This window comes from Procambarus clarkii, chromosome 94 (genome assembly GCF_040958095.1).
Source record: "Procambarus clarkii isolate CNS0578487 chromosome 94, FALCON_Pclarkii_2.0, whole genome shotgun sequence".
NCBI classification, from domain to species: domain Eukaryota; kingdom Metazoa; phylum Arthropoda; class Malacostraca; order Decapoda; family Cambaridae; genus Procambarus; species Procambarus clarkii.
The window spans coordinates 11,211,373-11,230,400 of NC_091243.1; the positions used below are offsets into that span (position 1 = coordinate 11,211,373).

At 37.1% G+C, this 19,028-nt stretch overlaps 1 protein-coding gene across 6 annotated transcripts; it reads right to left on the reverse strand.

Moving 5' to 3' along the window:
* Positions 1 to 1,272: 1,272 nt before the first annotated feature.
* LOC123747366 (uncharacterized) lies at positions 1,273 to 17,249 on the reverse strand. 6 transcript variants are annotated; one of them, XR_006771673.2, is made up of 4 exons: positions 17,147 to 17,209; positions 10,464 to 10,534; positions 3,289 to 3,351; positions 1,273 to 2,760 (listed from the first exon to the last, which is right to left on the reverse strand). XR_006771673.2 is itself a non-coding variant. In XM_045729533.2 (4 exons), exons 3-4 carry the CDS (start codon positions 3,303 to 3,305, stop codon positions 2,393 to 2,395), a joined length of 450 nt encoding a protein of 149 aa, XP_045585489.1. In that variant the 5' UTR covers positions 3,306 to 3,351; positions 10,464 to 10,534; positions 17,147 to 17,179; the 3' UTR covers positions 1,273 to 2,392. The 6 variants fall into 6 exon arrangements, 3 of the variants coding, with proteins under 3 accessions (XP_045585489.1, XP_045585488.1, XP_069175821.1); XM_045729533.2 differs by having other exon boundaries at positions 1,273 to 2,825; positions 17,147 to 17,179; XR_006771672.2 differs by lacking the exon at positions 10,464 to 10,534 and having other exon boundaries at positions 17,147 to 17,247.
* Between the last annotated feature and the right edge of the window lie 1,779 nt (positions 17,250 to 19,028).

Genomic DNA, 19,028 nt, shown 5'->3' on the forward strand with positions numbered 1-19,028 from the left:
TTTTGAGAATCTTGTATGTGGTGATCATGTCCCCCGATCAATTCACCCTGATATGTGATGATGTTGGAGGGTGTGTTGATGTGGGAGAGTGTGTTGAGGAGGAAGCGTGTATTGTACAAGAAGAAAGTGTGTATAAGCGTTGATTTAATTAAAAGTGTGTGATCTACAATTATGTAGCTGTTGTACACAGTGAGTGTCCTTACACTCCTGTGCGAGTGACACCCCAACACACTCCTGGGTGAGTGACAGTGAGGCTCAGTATTCACAACTTTGACCAGTAACGTAACCATCAAAGTAACCATCCCTTAACCACTGGCCGTCGAGGGCAATTCATTTTCAACAACAACAATAGCGCTCCACAAGGACAGTGAACAAGGACAGTGAACAAGGACAGTGAACAAGGACAGTGATACCACCTGATTGATGTATTGTATTGTTGCCGCCGGGGGCTGCTAGTTTATTGTGCACCCCATACTCATCCTGTGAGCGGTAGCGCAAAAAAGTATTACAGAGGACTCGAAAGGTCTTTATCCAAATAATCCTTGGCTGTTGGCTGTAATCCAGTTAACACAATACTAAGGCATCTCATGTACTTTGTACTCTGGCTTTGATGTACATAGGAACACTCATAGAGATGCGAACTCAAATTGAGTCTTAATAAAGTGCTTTCATCAACCCAGCAGGCATCTGAGTCAACATATATTCCTGATAATTATGTATTTTTTTTTAATAATGCGTATAAGGTCATTATGTCTCTTCACAAGAATGTGTTACTTGGCAATTTGTCCCACAAACTTATTTCCCAAACCAATATTTTTCAGAAATTTGTCTGAATCTAAACTTTGTATTAATCCAATTTGTGTCCAATGTTTCGTGATCTATTTTGTGTTGATATATTTACCACCTAATAGGGTTTCAACCATTCAAGTCAGTTCACCATAGTTTTTCACCAATTTTTTTAATGTAAATTAAGCTTTTATAATTTTTATAAATGTAAGCATGTGTTCTGTTTGGGGGCTTAATGTTAGCTGAACCACAGGTATTCTGTGTTGGAGCTCAATGTTACCTGAAGCACAGGTGTTCTGTGTGGTAGGGGCTCAACGTTATCTGAGTCACATTAGTGTTGTGGAAACTTTATCCGGTGTTCCACGATATCTAAACAAACAGCTGCACACAGCTGTTTATTTGGGTGAATCCTGCCACTTTCTGATACAATAATCGTCTTCATGTAATATTAACCTTAACAGAGAATAGGTTAGATAAATAAATATATCTATGAGCACTTTTTATTCAATTAAAATTCATATCACACTAAATACTGCCATATTAAGCTAACACCATCATATTAAGTTTTGACATTTTAGTTTATAGCAACATAACAGAACTAGAAACCACACATTTATAATTAGAAAACTAATGATTATGATAATATATTAACAAATGCAAGAAAAAACCCGAAATGTCAGAAACCAGGAAAGACGAATCTTCACCTTTCTTTAATAAAGACAGATTTTATATTGAACTTTATACAAAGTAAGTCTAAAAAAAGTACATCATACTTAATTGCCGTTATATAAATTCTTAAAGTCTGAAACATAATTATAGTTTTAACATTGAAATGGATGTACTATTTAACATTCACTAAGTAAGAAGTAAAAAAAACATTCCTTAACATTTGGAATATATTTGTTACAAAGGCACTTTTTAACAGCCCATTATATAAGGTACTTTTATTGCCATCAAACATGACAGTAGATTCTGTCATTGGCCACTGAGGAGCTAGTACTGGGTCACCAGTATTATCACCAGTACTGTCACCCCATTATTACTGGGGGTCACAAGCTTGTACCGGGTCACCCTCTCAACTGGGACCCACAAACCAGTACTGGGCCACCCCACTCTCCCTCAGCCTCTTGGTAGCTATGTTTAGTTCACATATAGACCATAAAGCTACATATAGGATCTTTTGCATAGTCACATAAACGTATTATATGATTACTATAAAAAAATGTTAACTTGAAAGGTATATCCATATATATCTTTTACATCCTCCAGTTTGTTGAAGAGTTTTGGGATAATGTTTTATTATGATAAATCAAAGATATTAAACTAAGGGATCCCTCGCGACCTCTGAAGGTCGTTGTTGGGACACGGCTCTTGGTCCCTGGGTTAACATAAAGCCGTAAAGAGTTTCAAGAATGAAGGGGGCGTGAGGAGAGAGAAGAAAGAGGGAACAGTGAGAATAGGGAAGAAAGAGGGGACAGTGAGAAGAGGAAGGAAAGAATGGGATAGTCAGGAGAGGAAAAATGTTGGTAGATTTTATATAAAATCTCAATACAAACACGCTTCTATCTAGCCAGCAAATGTTGCTTTAGGCTAGATGTGGAGGCAGCTACTTGTCAGCCAGCCAGTCTACAGAGTCCTCGGAATCCATCAACCCGGAAACCTCTGGGGCTTCCAGGAGACGTTCCAGAGCCTCATCATCATCCTCCTCCTCCTCCTGTAACATCTCCACCGAACCCAACTGACTCTGCCTCTGTCCTTGTATACTAACGTCTCGTTCCTCCGGAAAATTCACCTGGTCGTTCCTGACTGCCTGGCGTCGGGGATGTGGGTCTTGCCTGGGACGCCGGCCACCTCCCTCTGCCCGTTGCCTCCTGACGTCCGCACGTACCTCCTGCTGGAGTTCTAACAGAAGCGCCATATCTTGAAGATGATTGACGAGCGACTCTTCGAAGGCGAGGTGACCGAACGGCGTACCTTCAGGGTCAGAGACGGTTGAATATATTGAAATGAATTCATTGTCAAGGTGGTTCATTGTTACTCTGGAAGATATATAAAGATAAACAAATTAGAGATTCAACATGACAATAAACAATGACACTTAAATTAAATAATCAGCGTACATTAATCAATGAATATGAGCATTTGAGTGCTTGGGAGAGTGTGTGTTGAATGTTTGAGTGCATGTGCATGTTAGAGTACATGGGAGTGCGTGTGCATGTGTGAGTGTATGAGAGCCAACGAGTGACCATCTTTAGGGATACAACCTACAACTTTCGGCTAGCACCCAGGAATCTATTTACTGCTAATAAATATAGGTATTGGGCGTTAGGAAATGTGCCCAAACGTTTCAACATGCCTGGGAACCGAACCCAGGGCTAATCAGTTGAAAGCTGCTGCACTAATGAGCTTCAGGTCAACCTGTGTGTTTGTTTATAAGTTTGATGTATGTAAAAGAAATTCTAGTTGCTCGTATGAATGACCGCATTGATAATTTCAACTCACCTAGTAAGCTCATTCATTGTGACTCAGCTGGTGAAGGAATGAGTGTGATGGCTGCTTTTTTACCTGTAGGAGAAAGAAACACAAATTAAGATTACAAGTATCTACAGAACAACATTGATAAGTACAATAACTGTATCCAATGCAGACACAAGTACAGGTAACAAAAACTAAGATCTCAGATGGAAAAATGTGTGTGTGAGTGTGTGTGTGTGTGTGTGTGTGTGTGTGTGTGTGTGTGTGTGTGTGTGTGTGTGTGTGTGTGTGTGTGTGTGTGTGTGTGTGTGTGTGTGTGTGTGTGTGTGTGTGTGTGTGTGTGTGTGTGTGTGTGTGTGTGTGTGTGTGTTTGTGTGTAATAGGTTCTGTGTAGGGCAAACATCCAATTTTAAATTTAGAATTTCTCAGCATAAATACTCTGTAGGACATGACAAGATGTCTTGTTTGTTCATTTTAGAAAGTTCTTACCAAATTGATTGGGAGAGTGCTTCTTCAATAATGAACTGTAAAAAATCATTTTCAATAGGAACCTTATTGAATCTGCTTTAATACAGAGTATAAAATAATGTAATTTGAGTATTAGCTGTGGTTTGTATAATTTATATCCATTTTTGATTGAACAGCTAAAGGGCGATTTTAGTAGGTTCACTGATACACATTTATCTCACTAATATCTTATTAATATTCCATTATCTCATTAAAGACATTGTACCTCACCTCACCTATTTCCTGCCTATATATCCACACCCACTGAACTATAAATTCATCCTTCTGAAGATGTATTATTAAATACGATAATATTTTAGGAAATTACTGTCTTAATCCTTCCTTCGTGGTCATAAATACATAAATATATATATATATATATATATATATATATATATATATATATATATATATATATATATATATATATATATATATATATATATATATATATATATATGCGGAAAATCCACAGAGAAATATGAAATGAGGTAAACGTTTCGGCTTGTTAAAGCCTTTGTCAACACCAGACTGACTAAAGGAGAAGGGAGAAGGGGGATGATATCCTCCCCCCTTCTCCTTCGTTCACCTCATTTCATATTTCTCTGTGGATTTTCCGCATATATATATATATATATATATATATATATATATATATATATATATATATATACATATGAAGATTAGATTAACATTTTAAAAGCACCAAAATCACCTTGTGGTTGCTCAAAAAATCATTGAGCTATTCGTATTACAGATCTCTAATCCTGTCAATGGAGGACAGAAGAAAATGTATATATGCTGGCTGACATTGTAAATGTGTGGCCACGTCTGTGGTAGAAAATAATAATTAAACAATAAGTGTCTCCCCACAACTGTCACGCTAACTGTAACAATTATGCGTGACTGGCCCTAGATGCACCGTGGAATATGACTGAGCTCTAGAAGCTATCCAGGGTGAATATGACTGAGCTCTAGAAACTATCCAGGGTGAATATGACTGAGCTCTCGAAACTAGAATTTATTAAGTCAAGTTAGAAGCTCACGTGGCCACATCTGACGTAAGTCAAACTCAACACTAAAGTTCCAAGGCAAGTACGACACAAATTCCATCCAGTCGTAATGTTATTGCAAGGAATAACTTAGAAAAGTCTTAGTATTAAGGAAGATGTATACGTGGGGGACAAATAATTAGGGAGTATATAGTTCCAGGTTTTCTCTGGCACTTGTATCAACCGGTTTTAAAAATTTTCTCTTTATACTTTGTTGTAACTAATAGTGACTTTAAATGAGGTGTAAATTAGTTAAAAAAATCATTAAAATAGTTTTTATTCCATTAATACATATTACAATAGTAACATTCCCTATATATTGAACCACTAAATTGGGTTCACACAAATTTCTGTCTTTTTTAACCTATAACGTCACACATTTAAAAGATACAATGGACAGAAAATTGTGTTGACTATTATTAAGGTGCAAACAAATACCAAATATAATATTAAAATAACAATCTCTAATATACTCCAGAATTTTTTTTTTTTTAGATTAAATTAAATTTGCTGCACTCTGCTGTGTCTCGGGATGGTAGGCACTCCGCAGCAGCAATGTAAACAGCAGAACAAAATATAATACAATATATTTTCCCTATACAAGTAATACATACGTAAATATTTAACTTAGAAATACTGTTTATAATATAAACAAAACAAAGTGACAAATAAACCGAATTTTAACTCATTTATTTGGGTTGAAAATTAGTTTTTGTCAATTTAAGAAACATTTAAGAAACTCAAGAAACATTTATGTTTTAAAGGCACATGTCACAGCCATCATATTAACGTTCGACCAAGCATTTTTATATTTATTTATGTCTGGGAATTTATGGGGAATATCATTTATATATGGGGAATATCATCCCTTCTCCTCATCAACTACTCATCAACATTCTAGGCAATCAGAAGTCCGAAGTGAATGAATCCCCCTAAATCACCAATCTTGTAGGTGCCTAATGGCAGAATTCACCCAAAACTCAGACGTAATTGAAATTGTTAATAAATGTATGAATTACAATGTAAAATTTTGTTCCTGACACGTCATGTGTCTTGAAAGATACATATTCTTAATTAAGACAGTTGTTAACATAAAAGGCACATCTACATAAAAGGTACATTCAAACAAAAGGCACATCTACATAAAACGCTCATCTACATAAAATAACATCTGCATAAAAAAACAACCAAATAAAAGGCAAATCTACATAAAAGGTATATTTCATAAAAGGCACTTCCACATAAAAAGGCACTCCCATATAAAGACACTCCCATATAAAAAGGCACTCCCATATAAAAAGGCACTCCCATATAAAAAGGCACTCCCATATAAAGACACTCCCATATAAAAAGGCACTCCCATATAAAAAGACACTCCCATATAAAAAGACACTCCCATATAAAAAGACACTCCCATATAAAAAGGCACTCCCATATAAAAAGACACTCCCATATAAAAAGACACTCCCATATAAAAAGACACTCCCATATAAAAAGGCACTCCCATATAAAAAGACACTCCCATATAAAAAGACACTCCCATATAAAAAGGCACTCCCATATAAAAAGGCACTCCCATATACAAAAACAATTCCACATAAAAGGCACATCCACATAAATGTGGACTTTATATATAAAAGTTTATAAGTGCAAGCAAAGGGCCACAGCTCAATCCTTCAAGCCCAATTAGTTAAGTACACTTTCATTTCGGCTGGATATCCTGTCCTTAGGGAGGAAGGGGAGAGAACTATCAGTAGAAAGCACCAAACCATTACGACTATATAGCACTTGGAAGGGATCAGGATAAGGATTTGGGATGGGACGGGGGGAAGGAATGGTGCCCAACCATTTGGGAGGTCTGGGATTGAACACCGACCTGCATGAAGCGAGACCGCTGTTCCACCGTCCAGCCTAAGTGATTGGACACTTGGGGGTAATCATTTCAAAACCGCTACATAATTAGTGCTACTATTTACTTCCTAAATAAGTTAAGTTAGGTTACATTAATGCCGAATATTATTCTCAAAGATATAAAATATGACATTCGAAAACTATTTGAGTATCCCCTAGAATTTCATTTACAGATAACCAAATTCTTCGAACAGATTCAAGGAAAATAAATTTAGCATAAACTTTTTATATTTCAAACCAACTATTGATAAAACAATAAAATTATAACTTGACAATATTCTTTCTTTAGGACATAGATTCATTTGTCAGTTTACAAGTAAACTATTATTAGAACCGTAATAGGCTTTTAAACCATTTCAAATATCTAAATAAATATTTAGGTGTTTAACCAGGGTATTAACCAGACTGGGTCTTAGAATCACTTTAAACTGAGAATGGTCTGTACCTCCAATAGGTTGTGCAAAAAATGTTGATGGAATAAAATATCGAAATGTACCACAAGGTCAACCTTGTGACAACTCTGTACATAACTCTGCATAACTAGCCTCTTCTGGCGAGTCTTTTTGCACCCAGTCAAGAGCTCCATTACTATGCATATATGGGAGGAGGCAAAGGTGGTTATAATGGAGGAACCTTTGTCATTAAGTCACTAGGACCATCGGAGGATTGAACTTGGACTTGGCAAATGGGAGACCGTAGTCTACCCAACTAAGCCAGAATGGCTACTAACGAAGGAGCTCAGAATTATCTGACTAATTCTCAACTCATTAAAAATCCCCGATGATCCACGCGAGCGAAATGTTATCACCTATGATATTAGGGATTATCTATATTGATATGTTTCTCGTAAACACCATAGGGCCTGCATGCAAAATGTCTGGATATCACTTGACCTAGTTTGGATCTGATACAACTCAGCCTAAAAAAAATGTGTATGTACTGGTTAAATTGGAAATGTGTTACAATTCTTGGTAACTTCCAGAAAACTTTGCAGCAAGACTTTGGCTACAAATAACCAAATTCTTTGACAAATATATACTGTATATATATATATATATATATATATATATATATATATATATATATATATATATATATATATATATATATATATATATATATATATATATATATATTACTTATATTTCTTCACTGAAGTAGGAAGTTAACTCTCCAAAGTTAATTTTGACTTTTTAATTTTGGTCTGAAGTATAGTAATGGGTTTCGTAAGGTCTCACCTCACATACTCAAAGACAAATTCTACTGTGTTAGCACGTGGTTATATCCTGTAATTGTGAGGTGGTAGATGACGTAGATAAAAGACATTACATGGGGGTATTAATAGGGTATTAAATAAATAGGGGTAGTAAATTAAGAGTGTGACATGTTGGCAGCTTATGTTCTCCTGGTTGCTTCCGTTCCTGTTGCAGAGGCATTCAGTCCAGCTTCTGCACTGACCCGGGGTCTTGAAGTGGGTAGAGTGTAACTGTGTATTAACTGGTTATTGATTGTTAAGTCTAGATTTCTTGATATGCAGCGCTTCACTGATTTCTAAGTTTCTATTTTCATTGTATCTATCAATTCTTTCGGTGTTGCTCGTCAAACTATCTCTGGTGATCGTCTCATTGTGTATGGCGATTATATGTTCCTTGATGGAGCCCTGTTGTTTGTGCATTGTTAAACGCCTAGAGCGAGAGACATTGCTGTCTTGCCTATATACTGAGATAGTTGGGGCTGACAATCCCCAAGTGGGCACGTGAAGGCGTAACGTTAATCTTTTTCAAAGCGTTTTTCTTGGAGTTGGGAGAATTCTTCATTAGCAGATTGGCGGTTTTCCTACTCTTATAATATATTGTTAGTTTTATCTTTTGGTTGACCTCAGTTGGGGGTAACGTTCCTCTCTATGATCTCTTTTATGGCTCTTTCCTCCGCTTTGTAAAGAAGAAGTTTCTGTATAACAAGTTTATTAGAAATACGGGTATTGGGGTATTAGTTGTTCCGTCGCCTGTTGCACACCTCGCCTACCTTCCCTTTTATGATGTCTTAGACATAACCATCAGATAAATCATTGTTGAACAAAATCTGTAAATCTTAATTTACTACCCCATTTATTTAATACCCTATTAATACCCCATGTAATGTCTTTTATCCACGTCACATACCACCTCACAATTACAGGATATAACCAGGTGCTAACACAATAGAATTTGTCTTTGAGAATGTTAGGTGAAACCTGTCAAAACGCATCACTAGACGTCAAACCCAAATAAAAAAGTAAAAATGAACTTTGGAGAGTTATTTTTCAATCTTCCTGCTTCAGTGAAGAAAAACAAGGAATATCAAGAAGATTTGTGCCAGAATCATAATTCTTAAACATTCTGTAGTTTTCGACGAAATATATATATATATATATATATATATATATATATATATATATATATATATATATATATATATATATATATATATATATATATATATATATATATATATATATATATCACGAAAATAAACACGTGATTAAGAATGTGACAATGTCAGACCACCTTCCCTTTTATGATGTCACCTTCTGAAGATGTATTTAATATACGAAAATACTTAAGGAAATTTCCTGTTTCATTTTTCCTCCGTGGTCTGACATTGTCATATATATATATATATATATATATATATATATATATATATATATATATATATATATATATATATATATATATATATATATATATATATATATATATATATTTCGTCGAAAACTACAGAAAGTTTTAGAATTATGATTCTGGCACGAATCTTCTCGATATTCCTTATGTTTTTCTTCACTGACGCAGGAAGATTAAAAAATAATGGTTTACAAACATTCTTCTATCCAGCAGAAGTTTTTGGATTCCGTCACTCAAGTGACGGATCTCTCAAGGGGCAGCTAGACAACTTCTGCTTCGTCTAGCTGCCTGAGTCCTTGGAGTCAGTATCTACCGGAACTCATTGGAGGCTTCTTCGTGGTCCTGGAAATGTACTTGGAGAGTATTTTGCCTCATTTCGACCTGTTGCAGCTGGAAGCGATATACGTTCCTTTGGCGCTGCAATTGACCAACTGACTGCCTCAACTGTTCGGGATTATTGTCCTCCTGGCTGGCCGTGGGGACCTGTTCATGTCTCGACCACTCCTGTTGTTGAGGAAAGTCCGGCCTGGGATTAATAGTACTATTGTTCAGATGAACTCCGTGCTGAAGGAGGTCTACAGACCCTCCGGTTGCAGAGTAGCCTCTTTGTTCAGCCCCTGGATAGTGATGGGACCCTCTTGCTGGTGCATTATTTGAGAAGGTTGGCGACTCAAAACTGTTAAAGGAGTCATAGGTGTCCGTGTATTGTGTGTTGCCCCTTGCTACTCGTCCATGACTGGCGAATTCAGTGATGAATTCAGCTGTGTCGTCCATGCTCGATATATCTCGCCTGCAGTAAAGCAAATGAAGATTTTGGGTTACCAGTGTAAATAGATTCTGAGATCTCAAGATATCATTATTGCATACATGTATATGTATCACTGGTGTGTTTGTCTGGGGGAAGGAGGAACCCAGCAAACACCCAGCGTAACCAGAACGTTGCAACAACTATATTAGGTTGTTGCAACGTTGCAGTAACGAACAAAATTGTAACATCACGCTGTGTGTTTGCTGGGAATGGCTGGGGTCAGGGGTTGTGGGGGTGTGGTGAGTGAGGACAAACACTCACCGAATAATGGCATCCATTGCATCCATTTCCACCGTCTGGAGAATGTTTACAACGAAGACTTCAGCCTTTACCTGTTGGAAACAAGATGAAAAAATGTTCAAAGGCCGACTCGCAGCGAAGAGTTTCTATGTATCAGCAGAAATACATCATGAATTCATATTGATAATATTTATATCGAGTGATAACAGATAAGCCATGTTTCGGCTAAATGAGTTGCAGATGAGTGGAACAAACTGCCAGACAGTGCCACTCAGTTGATAAATAATTTTTGAGAAATGAGTACATAGGACTTGGTAAACAAATCCACAAGGGCCGTGACGAGGATTCGAACCTGCGTCCGAGAGCATCCCAGACGCTGCCTTAATCGACTGAGCTACGACATGGTATAAGAATTGCAACCAGTAATTCTACTGAATTTTTGTTCATTTGATACATCACGCTATTGTGATTTCTGTGTGTTAGGACTTGGTACTTTCCAGGAGTAGGGCACAGGACTTGGCTGCCAAGAACTGGCACACCTGTTGGGTCAGAGTGCAGGATAATGACCTGACACACACACTAATCCAGAGGTCAACGCCAACTGAACTGATATGCCATATTGCACATTCTTAGTGAGACAATCGTGGAGAGAAGAGTAAGTGTGTGAGGATGAAGGGAGAAGTGTGTATGGGAAGGGGTTAAAGAGATTGTGCTTGGGCTGGAGAAAATGTGTGAGGATGGAGTGAGTATGAGGCTGAGAAGTGTTTGTGGGGAAGTGTGAGAGTGTGAGAGTTCTTTTTAGAGACCTGATGGCAAGAGACTTCTAAAACCAACAAATTAACATGACAAAAACACACAAGCAATTCCTACCTGTGAGACGTATTTATAATACAACTTTATAAATGCAAAGACACTACCAACAAAAAAATTCATCTAAGAAAATCATAAGTACAGTAATAAGCTGTTCAGTGTGTTACTAAGCTGCTCAGTGTGTCCCTTAGTAGTAGTCCTGTGTGTTACTAAGCTGTTCAATGTTTCATTAAGTAGTTCTATGTGTTACTAAGCTGTTCAATGTTTCATTAAGTAGTTCTCTGTGTTACTAAGCTGTTCAATGTTTCATTAAGTAGTTCTATGTGTTACTAAGCTGTTCAATGTTTCACTAAGTTGTTCTATGTGTTACTAAGCTGTTAAGTTTTTCACTAAGTTGTTCTGTGTGTTACTAAGCTGTTCAATGTTTGACTAAGTAGTTCTATGTGTTACTAAGCTGTTCAATGTTTCACTTAGTAGTTCTATGTGTTACTAAGCTGTTCAATGTTTCACTAAGTAGTTTTATGTGTTACTAAGCTGTTTAATGTTTCACTAAGTAGTTCTATGTTACTAAGCTGTTCAATGTTTCACTTAGTAGTTCTATGTGTTACTAAGCTGTTCAATGTTTCACTAAGTAGTTTTATGTGTTACTAAGCTGTTTAATGTTTCACTAAGTAGTTCTATGTTACTAAGCTGTTCAATGTTTCACTAAGTAGTTCTCTGTGTTACTAAGCTGTTCAATGTTTCACTAAGTAGTTCTATGTGTTACTAAGCTGTTTAATGTTTCACTAAGTAGTTCTACGTGTTACTAAGCTGTTCAATGTTTCACTAAGTTGTTCTATGTGTTACTAAGCTGTTCAATGTTTCACTAAGTAGTTCTATGTGTTACTAAGCTGTTCAATGTTTCACATAAAAAGTTCTATGTCTTACTAAGCTGTTCAATGTTTCACATAAGTTGTTCTATGTGTTACTAAGCTGTTCAATGTAATGACACATTAATCCATTATTCAAAAGAGAAGAAACACAGAAACTCAACTTACATCAACTGATCAAAAAAAATAGGATTTGCCAAATATCCAACAAACACAGCAAATACTAATTATGAATTACAAATGTAAACAAAGTAATTAATTTAAAAACACTTAACAAACACAATCGAATTGAAACAAATGAAAGATTACCAATTAACATATTGAAGTCTGACTTTAAAATTTTAGATACATGCCTGATTCGCCAGGCTGACTTAGGTATCATGGAATCTGTACAGATAATAGAGCCAAGGCCTCTCTTGAAGAAACATTTTTTTTGAGCCAGTATTTACCCAGGTCTTTTATAAATCTAAAATTACAAAATTTGTACAGTATGTTCAAAAGTTCAATTTGTACAGTATGTAAATCTTACGTAGTTTTTGGTTTTTATTTTAACTAGACTTCTTGTAGACAACAATTTATTTTTAAAAGTCCCCCTTGATATGAGCTTTCGGGGCTTATTCTGAGAGAGGTCTTGTCTTATAATTATTACTTCTTACTTAAGATAATGAGTACAATATTTGATGCTTCATATATTGCAATATTTGTATTTTATAATAAAAATTATTTGTATTTGTAATTTTCTTTAATTCTTTTGTCTTTGTATAAGTTTTTAAAATTATTTTGTTTACAATTGAAATTTCGAATATGTATTTTCTGTCGTTTTTAAACATAATGTGAGATCATACTTTGCTTAAGTAAGTTGAGTTTGTTGTTATTTTGGATAATCAAGTCTCATTATGTTATCTACCTTGTAGCAAGCAACCTTATTCAGTATAGATTTTTTGTTTTGAGAATTAATTTTAAATGATGACTTTGTCTGTGTTTTAGATCTAATGATGAATACCATTCGAAATGTGATGTGGATTTTTATTAAAAGTAATGATGAAGTTCGTCACATTTAACATTTTACCATAGAGGTTCCTGAAGCGGCTCTCTGCCATGAATATCATAGATATACATTTAATTCAACACTTATATGCAATACGAATACTTATAACTAAAATTAACTTTAACATGTTGTACTGTATAACTTAAAGTAGAAATTCGACCGATAGTAATAAAATAACTTTAGTTATTCAAATAATCAATCAAGTCTACCAGGCGATGACACACAATAAACAAAGCAAAAATTTTGCACATTCGATCCCGCCTCGCTTTGTTTACCTGTGCAACGCTGTGCAACCCGTTGCCTGCGCTGTGCCACCCGTTGCCTGCGCTGTGCAACCCGTTGCCTGCGCTGTGCAATACGTTTACAAGGTCTGACATTCGTCAAATATGAAGCGTTTTTTTTGCCTAACCAGAAGGGCTCGAACCCCGGCCAGCTCAACCCACCTAACCTCTCGAGGGCGATGCTTATTGGTCCGAGAATGCGTCCATATTGCAGTGCTTATTGCATTTAAAAAACACCACAATTTTTACGCTGTGATTAGAAGGACCATATTTCGATGCAAATCGTGTCAGAGGCGACCAAATGAGCAAACTACTCCACTCGATTTGGTCTGGGTTCGAGTCCTGGCCAGGGAGGATTGTCTAAGCGCCAATCGTTAACTGTTCGCCCCCTAGTTCATCCAGCATAAATTGGGTACCTGGTTCTTAACCCACTGGCGAGTCGTGTTCCAGGGAAAGGCTAGCGGGTAAGGCTTGCTATGAAGGGAAGGGGTAAGCTCTCAGCCTGCTAAGAGGACTCAGAAGAAGACTGTTGCTATAACCAGCTTTTGTTATAGGCAGCTGTTATTATAGGCAGCAGTTGTTATAGACAACTGTGAAACGTGAGTCCTTCCGCCGCTCTCTTTAGCAGCGTCTGCTAAATTCACGAATAATTTTTTCAGTAATTCGTGTTTTTTTAGAGAGATTTTATTTAAATATTGTATTGATGGCCCATCATTAAATTTTAAGACTGTCATTAAAATTCGAAGGCCTGTGAGTATTTTTTGTTATTAAACTGTTAAGTAATTCTGTTATTTGCTTTAATGTTAAAGCACACTAATTTTTAATCATAGTAAACCTGTAATAGTAATATGTGGGTCAATAGCAAGCTAGAAAAAATAGCCTTCTACCAAAAAGGTAATAATTTTGAGGATGCAGCGAGCGTCCATTTTGTGTGCCCTGTGAGTCACCCCACGTCGCCCCTCCCTCACTTCGATAAGTGAGGTGGGGTTCTCGAAGCCTCCAACGGCTCCGAGAACCCCCCTGGAGGTGGCCTTCGGTTCATATAACATAATAATTCATTTTGAAACTGACAAGCAGTCTGTGTATACATATATATACACTTCAAGGCTTGTATCGATGTGTCACCCACAACGTCGAACTACGGACCCTTCCTAGGATGAAACCCCATAACTGTTGCCTAACTCCCAAGGACCTATTTACTGCTAGGTGAGCAGAGGCATCAGGTGAAGAAAAAAATAATTTCAAACTCAGTATCCTTGATTGTGAATCGAGAACGTAGCCACTGTACTACCGAGACTCACTATATAGAAAGGCATGTTTAGTATTTTATTTCCACCAAATAACATTATGTATGCATGTATTTTTGCATACATTTAATGCACTTTATGTTACAAGATGAACGGTCAATCGTAAGCAAAGAAATAACACTAGTAACTGAGTTATAAATTGAGAAAGCGAGGTTATTTGATAGTTAATATAGTTGCTATATATAATCATTAATAACAGGAGTAAGGTGGTCATAGTTTTAGATATATCCACCTTTCCTTTTAAGATATATATATATATTTTAGATATATATAGATAGTTTAGGAGAGTTAGGAGCACAGGGTGGAGTACTATAGAATAAAAATTAGTTACTTCATTGTTTTACTTTTGAATACAGTATAGACAGAGTTATTTTTATTTCATTAGTAGTTCCTTATATTAATTCCCTTTATACGGATGGTGTGTTTGTTCTTAATCTGACTTTGAGCATATAAAAATCAACATATTTTTAGTGTGATATTCATGAATTCTATTGCTTCTATCTATAAAAAGTTTCAAACGAGGATTAATATTAACGAATAAGACTTTGTAATTGTAGAAAACAGAAGAAAACGTGCTCAGTTAACATATGTTTAGCATTGTTTAAGTATTTAAACATAGGGGTTGTGTTTTAAGACAGAATTTGTTGTAGTGCTGATGAGTTTGAGGTAGTTTGGGGTGATTAAGCCACATGCACAGTTGCAGTACATTAGATAGGGATAAATTAGTGAGCAACATGAGGTGAGAGAAGCATAGTGAAGGGACATAGTACCTAATTTTTGTAAGAATACGAACTGTGAATGCGAACAAACAATGCATTGGACTACTGTATTTACCTGTTCTTATACTATACAGTATTTGTGTCCATTTATGCTCTGATTAAGAAGCTGTTCAATAAAAGAACACAAATATAGTATAAAAACTGGTCAATGCATTGTCCAATGCATTGTTTGTTCATTTAGGAGATTGTAGTCATTCAATTGACTGTACTAATTAATGAAAAATTTTAGAGTGCAAATTAGTTACTGAAAGGAATATTATTAAATCTTCATTTATGAAAAGTAGTGAATCAAATAATATGAATATAAGTCCAAGATTATAGCACTTAGATATATAATTGTTATGTCTGAGATATGTATAAAAGTATGTAAAGAATGAGTATATCTGAAGTATATCCCAAGAATGAGGGAACATCCAGTTAATCACCCCCAACTTCATGTCACTTTTGGGTATATAATTTTAGGTATATTATGTGTATATAATTTTAGATATATAATCCCGAACTTTTGACTTGTCTGTCTGTATTCCTTGATGATATGGTCAAACACGAAAACGCTTGGAATTTGTCATTCATTTTCCTAGTGAATACTTATGAATAACTAAATCACGTGTTTTTTGTGAGAATTCTTGCATATATGTATATACCTCTATCGTAAATGAATAAATAAATATTGACAAATTGTATGTTTTCATATAGATTATTGATAAATAGTAAGTTTCATATAGATTATTACTACATTGCATTTTTATAAGTGGAAAATTGGCAAAATAATTATCAAATCATCTTGTTCACTGATCATTCACAGACCAAGTTATATTACAAAATAATAAGTCCAGGTATTATCGATAATTAACAATTGGAATTATTACTCTGATTCGGAAAACACACGAATATTTACTAAAGGTGTTTTTTGAAGTCCGTCGGACTGCACGCCATGGGAGGGGTGAGGTGGACGTGGTGTGCCTGAACGTTTTTCCGAATTTTCTGCTTTCGTGACGCGTTCAGTTCCGCGTTACCCAAACCGGTATGTTACTTGTCGTAGCCGCTGAGGACAGGAATGCCAGGCGTATATAACGCGTTATACTTGATATAGAACGACATATGTCTTGCAATTTTTGCGGAAGCGGAGAAATTTGCAACCGAACACTGTTGTGGTATTATGTTATGGTTCCAAATTCCTTCTTTGAGGACCTTTCAGATTATGTTGCTGTGAGACGTTCAGTGTTGTGGTAGGGAGTCAGTTTGTGTACCTCTGCAGCTGAGCTTGTAGGGAACGAGGTTTTGTTAAGTTTATTAATGTGTTATGTGACTGATAAATGTAATCTCCCCAAAATACCACAGCGAACGTTGCACACTGTCAAGCAGTTTAACAGTAAAACATCTGTAGCACTGTATCCCTAGGGAATATTTTTTTTCAGCAGGCACGGAACTTCTATTTTGACTAAACGCCAACGATATTTATCGATGAATGAACTACCAATACACACACACCTCAGCTACAACACCGCCACTCTCACACAATTCGTAAACTTGATCTTTAAAATACAAATCTTCCAACCTATGAGTATTTAAGTACACACTCACACACACAAAAATCTGATTTCATTTACCGTGAGGAAGAGCTCCAAGAACGCTGTCTAGCTACGAGAGCTGTCACAGAGCGACTGAGAGAGAGAGAGGCGGGACCCCTCACTCCCTCAACCCACACAGTTGCCGCATGTCTCTTGCAGCTTCCGCTATGCGTAGAGTGCCTTAAGTCCCATTAACATTCATTCAGAGGTCGTGTGTGCATTTGTGTTTACCATGTGGGGATTTTGTTTACTAGTATTCGAGGTTTTATGGTTAATCAGTACAGGGGGTTCTGTGTCCCAGAATGTGTGTGTGTGTGGGTGTGTGTGTGTGGGTATACTTTACACTCAAGAGTGTATGTGTTGTGGTCTGACGTCTGCATTTTATAATATACATTCGTCTAATGGTGTTGCCAGGAAACGAGCTCTGCTTCCTGGGCTCTGCTGAGTGTATGTGTGCGTGTGTATGTGTGTCTACTCATCTAATTGTGCTTGCGGGGGTTGAGCTTTGGCTCTTTGGTCCCCGTGTGTGTGTGTGTGTGTGTGTGTGTGTGTGTGTGTGTGTGTGTGTGTGTGTGTGTGTGTGTGTGTGTGTGTGTACTCATCTAATTGTGCTTGCGGGGGTTTGGCTCTGGCTCTTTGGTCCCGCCTCTCAACCGTCAATCAACAGGTGTGTGTGTGTGTGTGTGTGTTTGTATTCACCTAGTTGTGTTTGCGGGGGTTTAACTAAGCTCTTTCGGCCCGCATCTCAACTGCCAATCAACTGTTTACTAACTACTTTTTTTCCACACTTCACACACACACACACACACCCCAGGAACCAGCCCGTGACTGCTGACTAACTCCCAGGTCCCTATTTGTTGCTAGGTAACAGAGGCATTCAGGGTGAAAGAAACTGCCCATTTCTTTTTGCCTCGTGCGGGAATCGAACCCGCGCCACAGAATTACGAGTCCTGCGCGCTATCCACCAGGCTACGAGGCCGTGTGCGTGTGTGTGTGTGTGTGTGTGTACTCACCTAGTTGTATTTGAGGGGGTTGAGCTCTGGCTCTTTGGTTCCGCCTCTCAACCGTCAATGAACAGGTGTACAGATTCCTGATTTCTGTGTGTGTGTGTGTTTGTGTGTGTGTGCGTGCGTGCGTATTTATACGTCCATATGAATATTTATGTGGATGCTTACATATGTGAACCCATCTGGCTGTTTTCCCGAAGGACAAAACACACCAGGATTTTTTTTAGGTCTTACTAAGAACGTGTCAACTAACCAGTCCTGCGTGACAGTGAATACCAGCATTATCCTCACTTTAATAAGGCCTTATCAAAATCCTCAGATTAGGCAAAATTGTAATTAATTTTGTCAATAAAGATGTTAATAATAATAATAACTACCCAGTGTAGGCTCTTGACGGGGACATTGTAGCGAGTCGGTGGCATTCTCACTGACCGTATCACTGCTTTGGTCACTATCAACAACCAGAGGATCGGAATCGTTTGGGCAAAGGAGAACCAGCTCAGCGTTCCTTGAAGAAGGAGGAGGAGGAGGGGATAGCTGTCTCTCCTGCTGGTTTTCCGGCAATAAATACCCATATTTATCTCGTGGTGATACCAGAGTGGGGCCAAGCAAGTGTTTCTTGTACATAGGATACAATCTACTTTTTTGTGATAAGGAGTTCAGTTCTCTTTGTGTCACTGTTACTCTCTCAATCTCTGTCTGTCTGTCTGTCTGTCTGTCTGTCTGTCTGTCTGTCTGTCTGTCTGTCTGTCTGTCTGTCTGTCTGTCTGTCTGTCTGTCTGTCTGTCTCTCTCTCTCTCTCTCTCTCTCTCTCTCTCTCTCTCTCTCTCTCTCTCTCTCTCTCTCTCTCTCTCTCTCTCTCTCTCTCTCTCTCTCTCTCTCTCTCTCTCTCTCTCTCTCTCTCTCCCTCCCCC